Here is a 17889-nt window from a genome sequence, read left to right on the forward strand (position 1 = left end):
TTGCAATCTAAGAGGACATACAAGCAGCATGTAAAGAGGAGAGATGCACTTACAAAATTTACAGTTATTAATAGGGCCCAACAAATTAATGGCTATGAAAAATGCATCACAGACTGTGAAAACTGGTGTCCTCCTCCCTGGGTGACATCTGGTCTTGTGTGCTTTCACCATATAGTATACAGATTTCATGGGTGAGACCCATGCTTCTCAAATTGGGGGTCCTGACCCAAAGGGAGTTGGGTGGATGGGGCGGGGGGTGCTGCAAAATTATTTTAGGAGGGCCATTGGTATCACCACCCTTACCTCTGTACTGCCTTTTGAAGTAGGCGGCTGGAGAGTGGCAGCTGCTGACTGAGGGCCCAGCTCTGCAGACAGCACCACAGAAGTAAGGGGGGGGGGGGCAGTTCCACGCTATGCCATCCTCCTGGGCTGCTGCTGGCAATGGCTCTGCCTTCAGAGCTGAGCTCTTGGCCAGCAGCCACCACTCTCCAGCTGCTCAGATCTAAAGGCAGCCCCACTGCCAGCAGCAGTGCAGAAGTAAGGGTACTAGTATTGCCCCCCTCCGCACACAGTAATCTTGCAAGCCATCAACTTCTTTTTGGGTCAGAACCCCTACAAATACAGCACATGTAATTTCAGATTTAAATAGCTGAAATCATGACATTTACGATTTTTAAAATCCTATGACCATGAGATTGACCAGACTGGAACATGGATTAGGTAAGTGTAGTGCAGTTGTTAAATATGCTTTGGGGCTTTTCTTTTTGGTAAACAAATACATGCCAACTATACTTTGCTACTCCTCAAACAATTCGTTATTAGTTGACCTGTTTACTGATGACAAAGTAGAGTATTTTGATCATTTTGGAAAGTGAGAGTTTGAATGTTGAAGGTTAAAATAAAGGAGAACTAATAGGTCAGACTGGATATAAATGTGCTTGTTGAAGTCTTAATAGCTGCAGGTAAAATGATCAGGGGCCTGAAGCACATGACTTATGAGGAGAGGCTGAGAGATTTGAGTTATTTAGCCTACAGAAGAGAAAAATTAGAGGGGATTTAATAGCAGCTTTCAACTACCTGAAGGGGGATTGCAAAGAGGACGGAGAGAGGCTGTTCTCAGTAGTGACGGATGGCAGAATAAGGAGCAATGACCTCACGTTGCAGTAGGGGAGGTCTAGACTGGCTATTAGGAAGAACTATTTCACTAGGAAGGTGGTGAAGCACTGGAACGGGTTCCTAGGGAGGTCATGGAATGTTCATTCCTAAATCCCAACTTGACAAGCCCTGGCGGGATGAGTCAATTGGGGTTGGTCCTGCTTTGGGCAGAGAGTTGGACTTGATGACTCCTAAGGTCTCTGCCAACCCAGTGATTCTAGGACTGTGTGGAGAAGAAGATAGTAAGGTGTCAGAATCAGAAGGGAGGGTGAACATGGTAAAGTAAAGGGGCAGTAGGTGACTTAGGACTGGTCTACACTGAAAAAATTATACACTTGAATTTATTTAATCTGGCAACCCTGGGAAACAGGATATGCTGATTAAAGACTTTGCAGGGCCAGAGAGAGGGCTGTGAGGTGTGGGGATGAGGGTGGGTGCTTACCTTCCATCCCGCTCCCAGGGGACACGTGGATCTGCTCTCCCCACCGCTCCAGAAACCTCAGGGGAAGAGGCTTTGCACATTGAAATCCCCCCAGCTGGGGAAGAGGGACAGCAGCAGTGCACAGAGCTGCTTCTCTGATTAGGGACTCTTAGACTGAGAGGTTGTAATGTATTGATACAGATTCATCGGTCAGGGATGTGAAAAAAACCACACCAACCGAGGTAGCTATGCTGACATAATTGGGTCTATACTGGGGAATGGTCAACAGAAAAGGGCTACCATAGAACAGAATTCTGGGAGGAAGTATACCTACCCTGGCTATGTCTACACTGACATGTCTGTCAGTGTAACTTCTGTTGCTCAGGGATTTGAAAAAGCACCTTCCCAAGTGACATAAGTTACACCAAGAGATGCGTCAGTGCCGACAGTGCTATCTTGGCGGGAGATGCACTCCTGCTGATATAATTACCACTCCTCTTGTTGAGGGTAGTCTAACTACGTTGACCTGTTGGCAGAGAGCAACTACATGGGAGCTCTGATGGCAGCTCAGTTGCATTGAAACACCTATAGTCTACCATGGTTTTCTCAACATTCATTCACATGGTGATAAAAATAATGCAAACATTTTTTAAAAGGAATGTTAGTATGCCTTGCTTTGTACATTTAGGTGGAAATCCTAGTCTTCTCTGTACTACCACTAACATATACATATCTGTAGTCTGCTTCTAGGAACTTCTCCAGAATTCCTGAAAAAGTAGTGTGGGCAAGACTATATAATACAGGGTATCTACTGTATAGCTCTCATGGTAACAGATATTCTTCTTAGAGCAGGTTCAAGCACCACTAGAAGGGTTAAGCAAATGGGATTTTGATAATATGGCACCAGAATTACTTGATTGCATGGTAGCAAAAAAGTCCCAACTAGTCTGCAGTGTTGCTATCACATCACTTATTTCGTTTGTCACCTTCTACTTTCTTTCCTCTGCACTCTCTTCTCGTCTGCTGTATCCCCTTTCTTTCCTCTCTGTTTTTATTTTCACTTTTTTTCTTTTGTGCCTAAAGCTCACTTTTAAGATTGTTCTTGTCTGATCTTTCAGTAGCTGCAGGTCCTGTTAAATGAAAATTGTAGACATTTCTTAGACTGTGCTGTTTTTCCAAGCATATACCGATAGGGGACATGTAATGTCACATTGCCTGAGGCAAAGTAATTACTACTGCTTAGCAGTTATCAATCAATAGTTGCTGGTTTGCTTTCTGTCACTTCTGAGTTTTCTGTCATTTGACTGAGACCTTCAGTTTAAAATGAACATTAATCATAGCAGTGTTTCTGCAACCACCTTGTCTGAGATGTTGTCACTGAGTGCCTATGCAAGAATGGTATCTTCATGTGGCCTCAGGGATCTCTACTAAGGGCCCATGGTTTGGAAAGCTTTAAAAGAATAAATATGTCTATATGAAAATGTGTTGGCTCTTGAATAGGTAGCTAGCTTCCTGTTTCCTGATGACATGCAGTGAAGACCTGCTGACTGAATGGAGATTTAAAAATAATTAGAATGGAGTCATATGTTTTGATTAAATGCATTGCCTTATGGCAAATTACCTTTCTTCCTCCGGCAAATATTGCTTCATTAATTAATCCTCCGGTGACAGGTAGCAACTTCACTGTTTTGATCTTCATAAACATTCTGATTTCTATATCCCTTGTGAATACTAAAAAGAAAGTACATGTCTGGTAAAGTCGCTTCCTCCGCTGGATGAATCCTAATTTCCTCTAACTCAGTTTTTTTCCTTCTCTGTCATGGATTGTAGTCAGTTCCTTTTCTCAGTGTGTGGGTGCATCTTCTCATTCCTCTCTCCCTGCCTCTTTACACTGGCGTATAGAGAGACTGAGCACTGAAGGATGAGGCTTTCTATCTTGAATATACCCTGTGCCTCAAGGAAGCCCTATTGGTGTTTTAAAAATCTCTAGTGCAAATTCTGGCTAGATAGTTACCATTCTCTAGCAACTGTGGCAGAATCATGGAGAAGATTAAAAAAGAGCAATGAAAATGCTTAAAGACTTAGAAAACTTGCCTTATGATAGGCTCAAGGGAAATAAATGTTTGATTACGGGCTCCTCAGTCTGCTAGGGAAAGGTATAACACAATCCAACAGCTGTAAGGGGAGGTTAGATAAACTCAAACTGGAAATTTATTGTAAATTTAAAAAAGTAAGAGTAACTATCCGAACAACGTACAGAGGTTGTAGTGGATTCTCTGTCCCTGGCAGTTTGTAAGTCAGGATTTGTGTGTGTGTGTGTGTGTGTGTGTGTGTGTGTGTTTAAAATAAATAAATAAATAAAAATAAATAAATAAATTCTAGCAGTGATTTTAGGGAAGTCCTTTGGCCTGTGCTGTATGAGAAGTCAGACTAGATGATCACAGTGGACCCTTCTGTCCTTGGAATCTTGGTACTGAAGTTGTGTTGGATATAAGGGTATGTCTACACTACAAAGTTAGTTCGAACTAACGGATGTTAGTTCGAACTAACTTTCATAGGCACTACACTAGCGCTCCGTTAGTTCGAAATAAATTCGAACTAACGGAGCGCTTAGTTCGAACTAGGTAATCCTCATTCCACGAGGATTAAGCCTAGTTCGAACTAGCTAGTTCGAATTAAGGGGTGTGTTGCCCCTTAATTCGAACTAGTGGGAGGCTAGCCCTCCCCAGGTTTCCCTGATGGCCACTCTGGCCAACACCAGGGAAACTCGTCTGCCCCCCTACCGGCCCCGGACTCTTTAAAGGGGCACGGGCTGACTACGGTCCCCGTGCCAGGTGCAATCCTGCCAGCACCCAGCCAGCAGACCCTGCACCTGGCACGGATCGAGCCACCCACCCGATGCTCCCCAGCCCTCCCCCTCTTCCCGGGACCAGGCTTGGGGCTCCCGGGAGCTTGCCCGGGACTGCAAGAGGCGGGCACCCACCAGGGCTAGTGCGGACATCGTGGACCTTGTCCACGATCTCCGCACTAGGTACAGGAAAGTGGCCGGCTAGGGCAGGAGAGCTGCCAGCCTGGCCACCCAGGAGCAGGTGTGCAAGAGAATCAAGGGGGTCCACTGAGACCCCCGACCCTGAGCCCTGACATTATAGTGGCCGTCCTGGGTCAGACCAAAGGTCCATGTATCCCAGTAGCCTGTCTGCCGACAGCGGCCAACCCTAGGTACCCTGGAGGGGATGGACCGAAGACAGTGACCAAGCCATTTGTCTCGTGCCATCCCTCTCCAGCCTTCCACAAACCTTGGGCAGGGACACCACTCCTACCCCCTGGCTAATACCACTCCATGGACCCAACCTCCATGACTTGATCTCACTTCCCTTTAAACTCTGTTCTAGTTGTAGCCTTCACAGCCTCCTGCAGCAAGGAGTTCCACAGGTTGACTCTTTGCTTTGTGAAGAACAACTTTCTGTTACTAGTTTGAAGCCTGCTACCCATTCCTTTCCTTTGGTGTCCTCTAGTCCTTCTATTATGGGAACTAATGAAGAACTTTTCTGTATGCACCCTCTCCACCCAACCCCTGCTTTTAGAGACCTCTATCCTGTCCCCCCTCCGTCTCCTCTTTTCTAAGCTGAACAGTCCCAGTCTCTGTAGCCTCTCTTCATCTGGGACCTGTTCCCAACCCCTGATCATTGTAGTCGCCCTCCCCTCTCCCAGCCTCTCTCTTCCCCTCTCCCACCTCCTTTTCCCAGTCTCCCCCAGTTTTGTTCAATAAAGAGAGATTCCATTTTGGAAGACACGTTATCTTTATTTTGTACATCAAGAAGAGGGGCTAGGGAAGGGTAAGTGGAAGGAGGTGAGGGAGGAATGGGGCACGAGCCCCCGATGGGGAGGACTGGGATGGCTCTGCGGGCAGCCCCCCAATTGTCCCCTCTCCCGAGATGGCAGCCTGTGGCAAGTGCAGCCGAGTGCTGTGATGTGCCCAGTGTGGGCACTCAGGGCACTCCAAGCCAGGACTGCTTTGCAAGCGGGGCACCCCTGAGAACTGTCTGTCCGGGGTGGGGGTCGGGTCCCTTTAAGCACAGCCCTCGGCTAGCCTGAGACAGCATCTCCACGCTCTAAGTCCTCCTCTGATGCCCTGCCGGCACTGCTTCCAGCCATCCTTAACCCCGGTTCAGGGTCCACTTAATGTGGACATGCTAGTTCGAATTAGCAAAGTTAGTTCGAATTAACGTTGTAGTGTAGACATACCCTAAGAGAATATGTCCCTACATGCCTGCATTGAGCCTCCTGCTTTAGGATAAGATCTGCATAAGTCCTTGGTTTTGGTTAAAAATAAAATACACCAAAATATTAAAATTAGATTAATTTAACCTGTGTCACTCTTTGGAAAGAACAGGGTTAAATTCAGTCTAAATTGATAGGTGAATAGTATCCAGAAAGCTACAACATAGGAATCACAACAGTTTTGTTAAATAATTTTTTTGTGAAAAGAGAATATCTTCCATTTTAGGAAGAGAATGTTCATACAGGCTCCCTAATCTTCTACAGGTAGGGTAGCTAATGTAATGATGTAGTCTCTGGGTTTCACTTTGCAATTGTGTTTTTCTAGGTGAACTGTTGGAGCAATATATTTCAGAACTTCAGAACACAGAGGAAATGATTCGTTGTGGGTTTTCACTAGCCCTGGGGGCCTTTCCAAGATTTCTGCTAAAAGGCAAGCTCCAGCAGGTGAGTTGAAGTGTAGTCCTCTTTCCTCCAACCCCCCGCCTCCCCCAAAAGTAGGTATAACGATTCAGGAAATAGTTGAATGAAGTCTGAATGCTTAATCAAATAAATTATAAAGAATCATTGCCATGAGTGTGTATGTGAGGCGGTTCGTTTATGCTACAATAACTCAGTCAAGACTAATTACTTTAGCTTAACACAGGCATGTCCAAAGTCCGGCCCGCGGGCCAATTGTGGCCCGTGTTCCGATTTAATACGGCCCCCGCTTCCTCCCCCTCTCCTGGCTCCCCGGCGCTCTTTTGAACTGGCGCGCCCAGCGCGCAGCTTCCAGCCGCGCCGCCGCCACCCATGGCCTCCGCGGTCCTAGAGCCTGCCCTTTAGGGCACGTCCGCAGCCCCGCTCCCCCGCTCGGCTGCGGGTTCGCCCTGCCCCCGGGCCGCCGTGAGGCCGGCGTGCCCTGCGCTCTCCGCCCGCCTCCTACCCTGCGGGCCCTCCGCTTTGGGACTGAGAGTGCGGGGACGGCCCTCACGCATGTTCACTTCTTCAAATCTGGCCCTCTTTGAAAAAAGTTTGGACACCCCTGGCTTAGCATATGTTCAGAAAATTAATGAGGTTAACTAGCCCCCACACCTCCTGGTTACTTTTCCTGGGTAAATTTTTATTTTTATTTCTTCAGTCAGCTAATTTTTTTTAAAACTTTTTATTTCAGGCTTTTCATAACAGCTAGACTGCGGCAATATATATTTTTAACCTGTTGCCCTGTTAGCAGAACAGCTTTCCAGTGCTCAACAGCCTGTGTTGCTTCCTTTATTTCTTAGTTTTTTCATTTATTTGGGAAGCTAGTATAGTGGAATGCTGTTTAAGCCATTTTACTGCCATAGACATTAATTGCAAAGTTCTAGCTTTTTTTTTACTTTAATTACTGTTCTTTAGAGCTTTAGATTTTACCATTGCTTTACAAATGCCAGTCCATATTTTCCCATTTAAACTCAAATGGACCCCCATTACTGGCAATCAAATGGATTCATATTTCATCACACTGTGGGTATTTTTAGGGGAGGAGCTGAGCGGGTTCCCTAAGTTGTGTTTTTTTGCCATGTTAGCGATTCTTACCGTGGTCATCTTGCTTACTTACTAGATCGGCGGTCAGGGTCGCCAATGTAGTAATTCAGGACAGCAATACAGTAAATTCAGGATTCACTGGTGTGGCATCCTGACAGGTCTCCTGTTCTGTCAGTGATGATAAACGTTTGGCTGCGTGTGTTTTCGAACGCTCCCTCAGTATACTGTGCCAGCTCTGCGCAGGTAGCTAGCATAATAGCCTCCAAAGACCACAGGCTCAAATAAGATACAAAAGCACCCAAGTCAGGTTTATTGTTGAACGAAGTACATTAATAGATATCGGTAGCCAAATGGCCTCCGAGCCCCTACGTATTTGTAGCTGGAACAATGGACACAGCTCAGTTGATGGTATGGATTTCACTATTGCCCCTTAGGCCAGCCAAAGAATTAAGTCGAGGTACTCCAATCTATGATACATACCGTATGTATCATCTTACGCATTAATGACATGTTTGATACCTCCCCTTGTACTTTCCTTCAAAGCATTCACTTGCCTGTTGTTATGCTTTCACTCTTGTCGTTTCAAACTATTTTATCATGTCCTGATGGAATATATTTACATACTTCACGTGCTTTTAGTCATGCTAGCTGTTCTAGTGCCAAGAAACACGGACTTGCAGGCAAACATTTGCTTTTGATATGGCCTGTCTATTGCTTATAGTATAACTCTTACTTACTTTGGTTCAAGCACCGGGCCCATGCTTTGAGCTCTTTTTTTCGTCTACCCTTACTTATCTCTATTTGTTGTCCCCTGCTCCATAATATTAACCCCAATATTTATCTGGAAAACTGAAGTTAATCTTTTGCACTAATTTTCATGCACATTTTAATTTTATAATAACCGCTGGTAAACTCCAGGAAATTAAAAAGAAATGGAAATGAAGGGCCTTACTCTTTGCCCTAAAAAGTTGCATGTCCATGTGGAAGGGAAGGTGTATTCAGGGGGCTCTCTGTAGAGAAGCTTGTACGACCTAAGGCTTGTGAAGTGCTTGCTCTGTGGATAAATGGTTAACTTCATTCTCCAGTGTTTTTAAATCGAGCATCCATCGCAAGCATATTGTGAATACGTATTTGTTTCTTTTCAGGTTTTACAAAGTTTGAAAAAAGTTACCTGCATTTCTGACAAACATGTGAGCTTTGCAGAATCAAGAAGAGATGGCTTAAAAGCAATCGCAAAGTATGTTTTGCCAGCTTTATTTTTATCTGACTTTGAATCACTACAGCATGGTAATATTGGATTAACTCCTAGAGGGGTTTTTATATATTCTTCATGGGGTCATATGGACCCCCGCTATTCATCTCACTTAAATCCATTCTTGATGCCACCTGTCATCCTATTCATCAGACTGATGAGTGCTGTGTGGAACCACTGTGGAGGTTTCATCATTGTTTTTTAATCAGTCAAATGTGTCAGTTGCATGGGGGAAAGCTCTCCCTTTGCATGAACTGGAAGTTAATGGTACTAACCTGGACTACAGGCAGTCCCCGAGTTATGTGGATCCGACTTATGTCGGATCTGCAGTTACGAACAGGGCTTTTCTCGCCCTGGAGGACGGGAGCGGCGGGACGCCCAGATGCGCCGCGGTCCGCCGCCCCCATCCTCCGGGGCGAGAAAAGCTGCTCCCCGTCTCCCTGGTCTGCAGGGAGATGGAGAGCAAAACCTTGGAGCACGCCCGCAGCGGGACAGCATGGGCGCACTTGAGCTGTCCCCCTGCGGGCGTGCTCCAAGGCTTTGCTCCCCGTCTCCCGACCAGCAGACCAGGGAGACGGGGAGCAAAGCCGCGGAGCACGCCAGCAGTGGGACAGCCACGGTGCGCCTGGACTGTCCCGCTGCCCGCGTGCTCTGCGGCTTTGCTCCGCGTCTCCCAGGTCAGCAGACCAGGGAGACGGAGCAAAGCTGTGCAGGACTTGGGCGGTCCCGCCACCCCCATCTCCCTGGTCTGCTGGGGGGGGGTGCAGCTAGTGCCCCCACAGCAGACCAGGCTTTTCTTGCCTACCCCTGGGGTAGATCAGCTGGGGGCTGCCGGGTTGGTCCCGCAGCGCTGCTCCGGACCAACCCGGCAGCACCCCAGCTGCTCTGCCCCAGGCGTCCTGATTCAGCTGCTGCTGGTCAGTTTCAGCAGCGGCTGAATCAGGACGCCTGGGGCAGAGCAGCTGGGGTGCTGCTGGGTTGCTCCAGTAGTGCCGAGGAGCCGCGCTACTGGAGCAACCCAGCAGCACCCCAGCTGCCCTGCCCCAGGCGTCCCCAAGTCAGCTGCTGCTGAAACTGACAAGCGGCTGACTACAGGAAGCCCGAGGCAGAGTTGCTCTGCCCCCGGCTTCCTGGAATCAGCCGCTGATCAGTTTCAGCAGCAGCTGACTTGGGGACGCCTGGGTTTCTTAAGTTGAATCTGTATGTAAGTCAGAACTGGCGTCCAGATTCAGCTGCAGTTGAAACTGATCAGTTTCAGGAGCGGCTGACGCCAGTTCCGACTTACATACAGATTCAACTTAAGAACAAATCTACAGTCCCTATCTTGTACGTAACCCGGGGACTGCCTGTACTAAAGACAAGAACTGAGTTTTTTCATTTTATTTTCAATAACATAAAAAGCCCCAAATAATACATGTATTTCGCATTTTCATTTTTTTTCTTTCAAGGAACATTTTCAAGGTTGACGAATTGACTGATTACATCTTTTCCCAGCATAAATTAGATACTCAGTGCAGTTTAAAAAAATACCAATTCACAATTAACATAAAATAAAAGACACTGGACATCTTTGTGATGGTGTGTACAGACATCACATTGTTCCTCTGCTCTACCTGTTTGGTCAGGAAATAGTCAGGATGATGAGATGTAAAATAATTGTGCTGCTTTTTGCATTTATCCTACAAATAAAAACCCATGTGTTAGGCACATTGCCAAGTAACAGAGGCATATCTATGTTGTTCAGGGGCATGAAAAATCCACCGCCCTGAGTACTGAAGTTATACTGACCTATCAACTGGGGTAGCCTGCATCATATTGGAAAGAAAGCTTCTCTTATCAACATAGACACTGCTTTTTTCAGAGAAGCTTTTCCATTGGCATAGTAATGGCTTGACTAACACACTACATCAGCACACTTGCACCACTGCAGCACCATATGTGTAGACAAGCCCTTACTATCCTTGAGACCTTGTCACTTGAAGTCCCTGCAAATATTTCATTTATGCAACTATTTCACTGTTGAATCAGAAGTTATGAAATCAGAAGGCATGAAGTTTGTATGTCCAAAATAGTAGAGTGTGAACAAAACAAAGGCTGGCATAATTTTGTCCTTTTTCTTTAGAATTTCTTTTGTATGTCTCTGTTACAGAGTTTGTCAGACAGTTGGTGTGAAGAGAGAAGGATCACAGGATGAATTTGTCTGCAAAGATAATGTGGTTCAGATCTATACAATGTTACTTAATGGTATGAGTGACTACACCACAGACAGCCGAGGCGATGTTGGAGCATGGTAAGGCCTCACATATTTAGAGATTAAAAAAAGAAATTCCTTTCTATTTGTATTTTGTTACCACTACTGTACATCTGTCATTAGGGCCCATTCAGACTCAGTGGTTTTCAGAAAGCTAAAATGGGAAAAAAATAAATATCGCCAAATGCATGGAGATTGGAGTGAGGCAAGATATAAATACAGTGTAGAAAATGAGGACAGTAATTTTTTTACCTTTGCCTCAGGAAAAAAAACCAAACAAACCTCGCATGTGGCCCTTTTCTGGCATTTACCATCCTTTTTTTTTCCAGTGATGAATAAAGCCTCAAGGTAAATGTGAGTCATTTGTGAGGGTGTTATCCTCAAGTGCAGGAATAAGTAAAGTCATCGCATCTTTCCAGTGTTCACCCTTTGCTTATAGTATGTTTAAATACCATATATGCTCTGAGTCATGCCTCTGCCCAAAAGAGCAACTAAATAAGAATGCGTCCCATCACAGCTTTTTAGGTGGCTGAGTGGGCAGCAGAGGGAGCCATTGTATAATCTGTTAGGTGCTCCTATTTCTTTCAGTTTAAAACACCTGGTTTAAAAAAATTAAATAGTATGTTTCTTAAAGGCATAGTAGTCTTTGGCTATCTCGATTTCACAGTTTCAGTGGCTGCAGCTCTTACAGGTAAAAACAATAACTTTAAAGTTTTGCATTAATTGTGCTTTGGTGTTCAAATCTTAATATGTACAGAGTAATAACAAGGTGGGAAATTGTTCAATACATACAGTTTACCTTAGTGAATTGAGAAGGTTCTGTATTATTCCTTCAGTGAGATGGGATAGAAAGTGTGGTTTTAAAAAGGACATAAACCAAAGACATTGTAAGAAGTTTTCTCCCTAATTGAGCTTAGACACTAAAGTGCACAGAATTTGGGATACTAGGGGGCTATACCCCTGCTCACTATGCTCACTAACCTCTTCGCCTCCCCGTGGTCGCCAAGGAGGGGAGGACCGGGGCTGTACTAGCCTTGGGCTCTCGCCCCTCCAACCCCAGCCGCTGGGGAGGGGAGGGCCAGGACTGCAGCCAGCCCTGGCCTCTCGCCCCCACCCCTTGTCCACAGCCAACCCCGGCCTCTCGCCACCTCCCCACCCCCACTGCAGCCTTGGTCTCTTGGCCCCCCACCAGCCACCCACCGGAGGAGGGCCAAAGCCAAGCCAGCGCAGCAGCTTAGGGCTCTTCCCCGGCCTCTGGGGAGGAAAGGGGAGGGTCCCCATGCCAGGGCCGCAGCGCCCAGGCTGGGAATGAGTGCAGCTTGTTCCTGTGGATGCAGAGTGATGTGATGTCACTCCGTCATCCCACAGGAAAAAGTTTTTTTATATAAATAGAGAGTGATTAGGTCACTCACTGGTTGAAGAGCTCTGCATTCCTTGAGAAATGGGCAAAGAAAGGGGAGGTAAGGACTGCATCTTCTCCTTCATTTTGTGAAATCCAGAAAAAAAATATGTAAAATGTGATCCTGGAAGGACAGCTACCCAATTTAAAAAATAATGCAAGTCATCTTTTGTTCTGTACATATGAAATATTTCAGTGTGCACGACCCAAAACATTTCAGTTCTTCAGGAATTAAACAGCCGTTCTCTGAGCTGGGGAAAACAAAGTGCAAATATACACACCCATTTCGGCTTGCAAGTAGCTTAGTTTATTTGATTATGCATCAGGATGGACCCTGGAGTAGGTGCATGTTCCTCCTCAGTGCAAGCTTGGAACCTTTTGCTAGGTAGTGTCCCTGGTGAAGGTGTGAAAGGTGGAACAGCTGCAACCTTCCTTTAGTTCCCTCTTACCATCGTAGCAGTAAGATAGAATCCCAGCTATCCTGACATGCGCGGGTTTTTGTCTAAGCTCCAGCTTGATCCTCACTGGTTAGCTTAATTTCTAAACCCTTTATTTCATTACACATTCAAAACAAAGTCTTTTGTACAATGATCTGATTCCACACAGAGATAGTCATAGCAGGTCTCTCTTGTCCTGGGTGAGCTCACCTCCAGATAAATGCTCAAGCTGCATCTCCTTCTCCTTTGCATGCAGAAGTCCGTGGATGCACTTCTTGGAGCAATCCATGAAGGCCCATATTGGATCAGACCACTGATCCATGTAACCCAGTATCCTGTCTTCTGACGGTGGCCAATGGCATATGCTTCAGATGGAATAAACAGAATAACATAATTATTGAATGACCTGTCCCCTGCCATACAGTCCCAGTGTCTCGTACTCAGAAGCTTAGGGACATTCAGAGCATGGCGTTGCATCTCTGACCCTCATGGCTAATAAGTTAATGGAGGATAGATCCGTCAATAGTTATGTAATTCTTCTTTTAACCTAGTTACAGCTTTTGACTTCACAACATCCCCTGGCAATGAGTTCCACAGCTGGACTGAGACTTGTGTGGAAAAATACTTCATTTTGTTTCCTTTAAACTAGCTCCCCAAGCATTTCACAGTCATGTTACTGTCTTGGTCAGGTGATCTGTAGTTTATTCCTGTTGCTATACTCTTATTATGTAAGCATGGACTTTCTACCCATAGAGATTCCGTGGTACAATTTGATTCATTAAAGATTTTGACTATGCTTTCTTTCATTTACAGAGCCCCTTTTCCACCAGCAACTTAAGCTAAAATAACACAAAATTCTGCAATTCAACCTATTTCTTTTTAAAAATATGAGCTATAAACTAGGGCTGTCAATTGACATGCATTAATGCCTGCGATTAACGCAGTCAAGGTTTAACACATTACATTTTTAATGCGTTAATCGCAAGCGTTAATGCTGCACTGTCCCTTTGAACTGCTGCTGCGGCAGCGCTTCAAAGGGGCAGCACAACGCGGAACCCAGGATCAGCGGGAGACTCCCCAGCTGACCCTGGGTTCCGGGGAAGTACCATGTGGAACCTGGGGTCAGCTGGGGAAATGCTGCGTGGAGCCTAGGATCAGCTGGGGAGTCCCCAGCTGACCCCGGGGCTCCACGGCTGCCCCTTTGAAAAGTCGCCTTGGGGTTTCAAAGCAGCAGTGCTGCACAATTGTGTGGTGCTGCTGTTTTGAAGTACCCCTCCTGCCCTTTTGCTTCCTCTATCTGATAGAGCAGGGGTTCCCAAACTTTTTGACACGGGGACCAGTAAATCCATTCACAAGCTTTCAGAGAACCGGTAACATTTATTTGAATATTCATTAAGCAAATTACAAATATGCAGATACATTGCTTTTGGTCCTCCCAAAGCCCCCAGGGCCAGCTTTAGCAGAGCTTTTGATACAGTCACCCACAACATTCTTACCAGCAAGTTAAGGGAATATGGATTGGGAAAATGGACTGTAATCCAATAAAACCCTGCACCACCACTTGGTGTATTGAAAAGGGGCTCATTTATTTTCAGAAAGCTGACACCATCTTTGGAATTTTTTTATCCATATTCTCATTCCGGATGGTGACTGCACCAGGTTCTCTCCATTCTGACACATTGCAGTGCCTGTAAACCTCACTGTCAGCAGCGGGGATATTTAAAAGGCCCTGCTTTTCCATTTTTATTCAGGATCTGCATGTGCCCTGAACTGTCCTGCTCCCCGCTGGCCGATTCTCTCCCCTCCCCCCCCCATCTTCCCCCCCCACCCTGGGCCAGCCCCGCTGTCCCCACCAGCCGATTCTCTCCCGATCTCTCCTGGCAAGCCCTGCTGCCCCCGCCAGCACTGCTTCCGCTGGCTGGTTCCCCAGCCAGCTTCACTGCCCCCGCCAGCCGATTTTCCCCCCCCCCCCCCCACGATCTTCCTTGGTCAGCCCCACTGCTCCTGCCCCCCCCCGGCCAGCCCTGCTTCTTCCTGCCGGTTTCCCCCTCCCCCTACCCGTGATCTCCCCTGGCCAGCCCCATTGCTCCCGTCCCCCTGGCCAGCCCTGCTTCTGCCGGCCAGTTCCCCTCCCTATCTCCCTTGGGGAGCTCCATTGTCCTGACCCTGCTTTCCAGCCCCCCTCCACAGCCAGCAATAAGAGCTCACCAGGTAACCCTCACTATGCCTCTTCCGGGAGCCTGAAACATACGGCTGCATCCGCCCAGCCCGGTTGTGGGCTTGGGGAACCTGGTGCTTCATGGGTAGTCCGGGAGCCCAGAACACCCTGGCAGCCATGCTGAGGCCTGGTATTTTTTTCCCACGGCCCGGTACCGGACCGCGGCCCATAGTTTGGGAAACGCTATGATGGAGGCAACAAAGAAGGGGTGGGGAATAGACTAGTCCGTTAGTCGACTGACTATCCTTTAAGCGTTTGCTTATCAGATAGTCGACTAGTCTTTAACTTCTCTACCGGGAATCAGTTGAAGTGTCTGTCTGATCCCCGGCTCTGCGTTGCATTGCCCCTTTGTAGCACTGCTCTGGCGCTTCAAAGGGGGCAGCTCAGGTGGAGCCTGGGGTCAGACGTGCAATCCAGCTGATCCCAGGCTCCTAATGTGCTGCCCCTTTGAGGCGCCAGAGCGACATTACCAAGGGGCAGTGCAATGCGGAGCCCAGGATCAGCTGGGCACTCCAGCTGATCCTGGGCTATGTGTTGTGCTGCCCCTTTGATGTGCGACAGAGGCATTTCAAAGGGGGAGGCTCACGCATTTAATAGCGATTAAATTTTTTAATTGCTTGACAGCCCTACTATAAACAGAACATTCTAGTCCTGAAATGCTTTTTTCTTTTTCATTTTTGTGTTTCATATACCTTCTGAAAATAAATAAAAAGCTCTTCCAAGGTTATTTGAAAGCCTTATTTGTGACTGAGTGGGCCCGACCATACGTGGCTGAAGTTATGCTAGTGTAGATGCTGCATTGCCAGAAATTTGAGCCCATTGGCCTTCAGGAGGCCTCCCGCAGCTATCGGCTATGACTGCTCTGGTAACACCTTGCATATCTACTGCTTTCCCACTGAGCTAAAAAAACCCAAAAAACTAGAACTGTAGATTGGCTTATCTCATCTGGCCAGCTTTGTGAGCAAGCAGAACACTGCAGGACACGCGGATATGACTTCCACGCCAATCCATCCAACGCTGCAACGATGGTGAGTTCTTCTGCTCCCATGGCCTCCACTTCCCAGAGGTGCAGAAGAGCTCCAGCCTGGAATGCCTTGGAGACCCTACACCTCATCGATGCATAGGGAGATGAGTCCATCCTCTCTGAACTCAGGACCAAAAAATGGAACGCCAATATCTATGGCAGGATCGCAGCCAGCCTCGCGGTGAAAAGCCATTCCAGGACTTTCAGGCAGTGCAGGATGAAAATCAAGGAGCTACAGCAGTCCCATCAGAAGGCCAAGGAGCAGAGTGGATGCTCTGGTGTGGTATTTCACCCGTTCTGCTTCTACGACCACTTGGATGCCATTCGTGGTGGGGAGCAGCTCCCCTACTGTTGTCGTTGAGTCAGGACCAGACATGCCTGACATCACCCTGCAGGAGAGTGGGGTCATGAGGAAGAGGAGGAGGAGGAAGAGGAGGAGACTAGCCAGAAGCCGCTCTTGACGTTGGAACTGTTCCCTCCCGCCTGCCCCCTCCCAGTGTCTCTCAGGCCATTGATGAACCTGGGGAGGGCACTTCTGGTGAGCTGTCTAACTTTAACTACAAGTGGGGTCAAGCAATGGAACATGAGGGGTAGCGTGCTCTCTCTCTGTCTACTCAGTGCAGGGGGCATGCAACAGCTCATTCACGTGTCTGCAGATGGAGCGCCAGTCTTGAGTACTGAGCTCCATGAAGCTCTCTCATAGGAACCCCTCAATCCTTCTCACAAGGTTCCTAGGGTGGCCGTCACACACAATGCACCAGCCTTGTTGTGGGAGTCATCGGCACTGAGCAGACTGTCACCTGCCCATCTTCCCTTCATTGGAGTGATCCAGCAAGAAGGAGCTGAGGGGGCAGAGGGCCACCAGGGGTATATATGCATTGCCATGGAGGCACCACTCCAGGGGGCTCCCCTGCTGGCCTAACGGGTACTACGGAAGGAAAGCCTTCCATCAATCATGCATGCAGTGTGCACACACGTAAATGGAATGGCCACGAGCAACACATCGGAAGAACAACAGCTACAAAAGTTCATAACTCAGCAAAGTTTATAACTCTGAACAAAATTGTGTGGTGGTTCTTTCAAAAGTTTACAATTGGACATTGATTTAATGCAGCTTTGAAAGATTACTATGAAGAAGTAAAATGCTGCTTTCCCTTTATTTTTCTAGTGGTTTACACTTAACACAATACTGTACTATATTTGCTTGACTGGTCCATTTATAACTTTGAGGTTCTACTGTATGCTGATGGTTATTATACTTTCTCATAGAGGTGAAATGTAGAACTTTCTGAGGATACAATGTGATGGGACCATGGTCCCAGAAACATGCATTTGCTAATTTTTTTTTTTTAAGTTTTAGGAGTAAATTACTTTCTAGAACATAGTCCTCTCTTTGCCAGCATCTACCATTCAACTATTGATACACTGGCCTTATGGCAAAAATATTTTTGACATTCCTCCTAATGTGCTGGAATTTTCAGAAGCCATTTTAAGTACATTCAATAGTAAATGCTGCTGCACAGGCATTTTAACTGGCGTTTTACCAAACATGGCCATTTTAATTCAATGTCATCAATTTAGAACATAGGTTCTCACACCCAGAGTGGAATACCTCTTCTATAGCGATTGTCTTGTGAACAAGTTTATTTCTCATTCACAATCACGTAATGCCTACATGCAGAAATTAATATTTGATTATTTGTGTTGTATTAAATAAGAAATAGCAACTAGAAATAGACAAGAATCCTCCTTCCTATACCTCCTTTAGGCTCACCCCCACTATGATAGTACAAATCCCTTACTGGTAATCATACATAGGCAGGTGATAACCTGGGCCTGTCTTTTTTTCCTCCTACTTGTTCACTGTTAAGGTTTGTCTACATGAGGTATATTCCAGAATAGCACCTTGTGTGTGCAGCCTCTTATTCTGGAATAAGAGTGTACATGT

General features: G+C 46.7%; 1 protein-coding gene across 3 annotated transcripts in view; it reads left to right on the forward strand.

The window, feature by feature from the left end:
* Positions 1–17889, forward strand: part of TBCD (tubulin folding cofactor D) — a 265482-nt gene that overhangs the window by 185679 nt on the left and 61914 nt on the right. For all 3 annotated transcript variants that reach the window (XM_075903520.2, XM_075903522.2, XM_075903521.2), the window contains exons 28-30: positions 6183–6301; positions 8506–8597; positions 10762–10902. In XM_075903520.2, the coding sequence (XP_075759635.2) occupies positions 6183–6301; positions 8506–8597; positions 10762–10902 (352 nt within the window). The remainder of the gene's footprint in view (positions 1–6182; positions 6302–8505; positions 8598–10761; positions 10903–17889) is intronic.

The sequence above is a fragment of the Pelodiscus sinensis genome, chromosome 20 (assembly GCF_052426305.1).
Source record: "Pelodiscus sinensis isolate ZL-2025 chromosome 20, ASM5242630v1, whole genome shotgun sequence".
Taxonomy (NCBI): Eukaryota; Metazoa; Chordata; order Testudines; family Trionychidae; genus Pelodiscus; species Pelodiscus sinensis.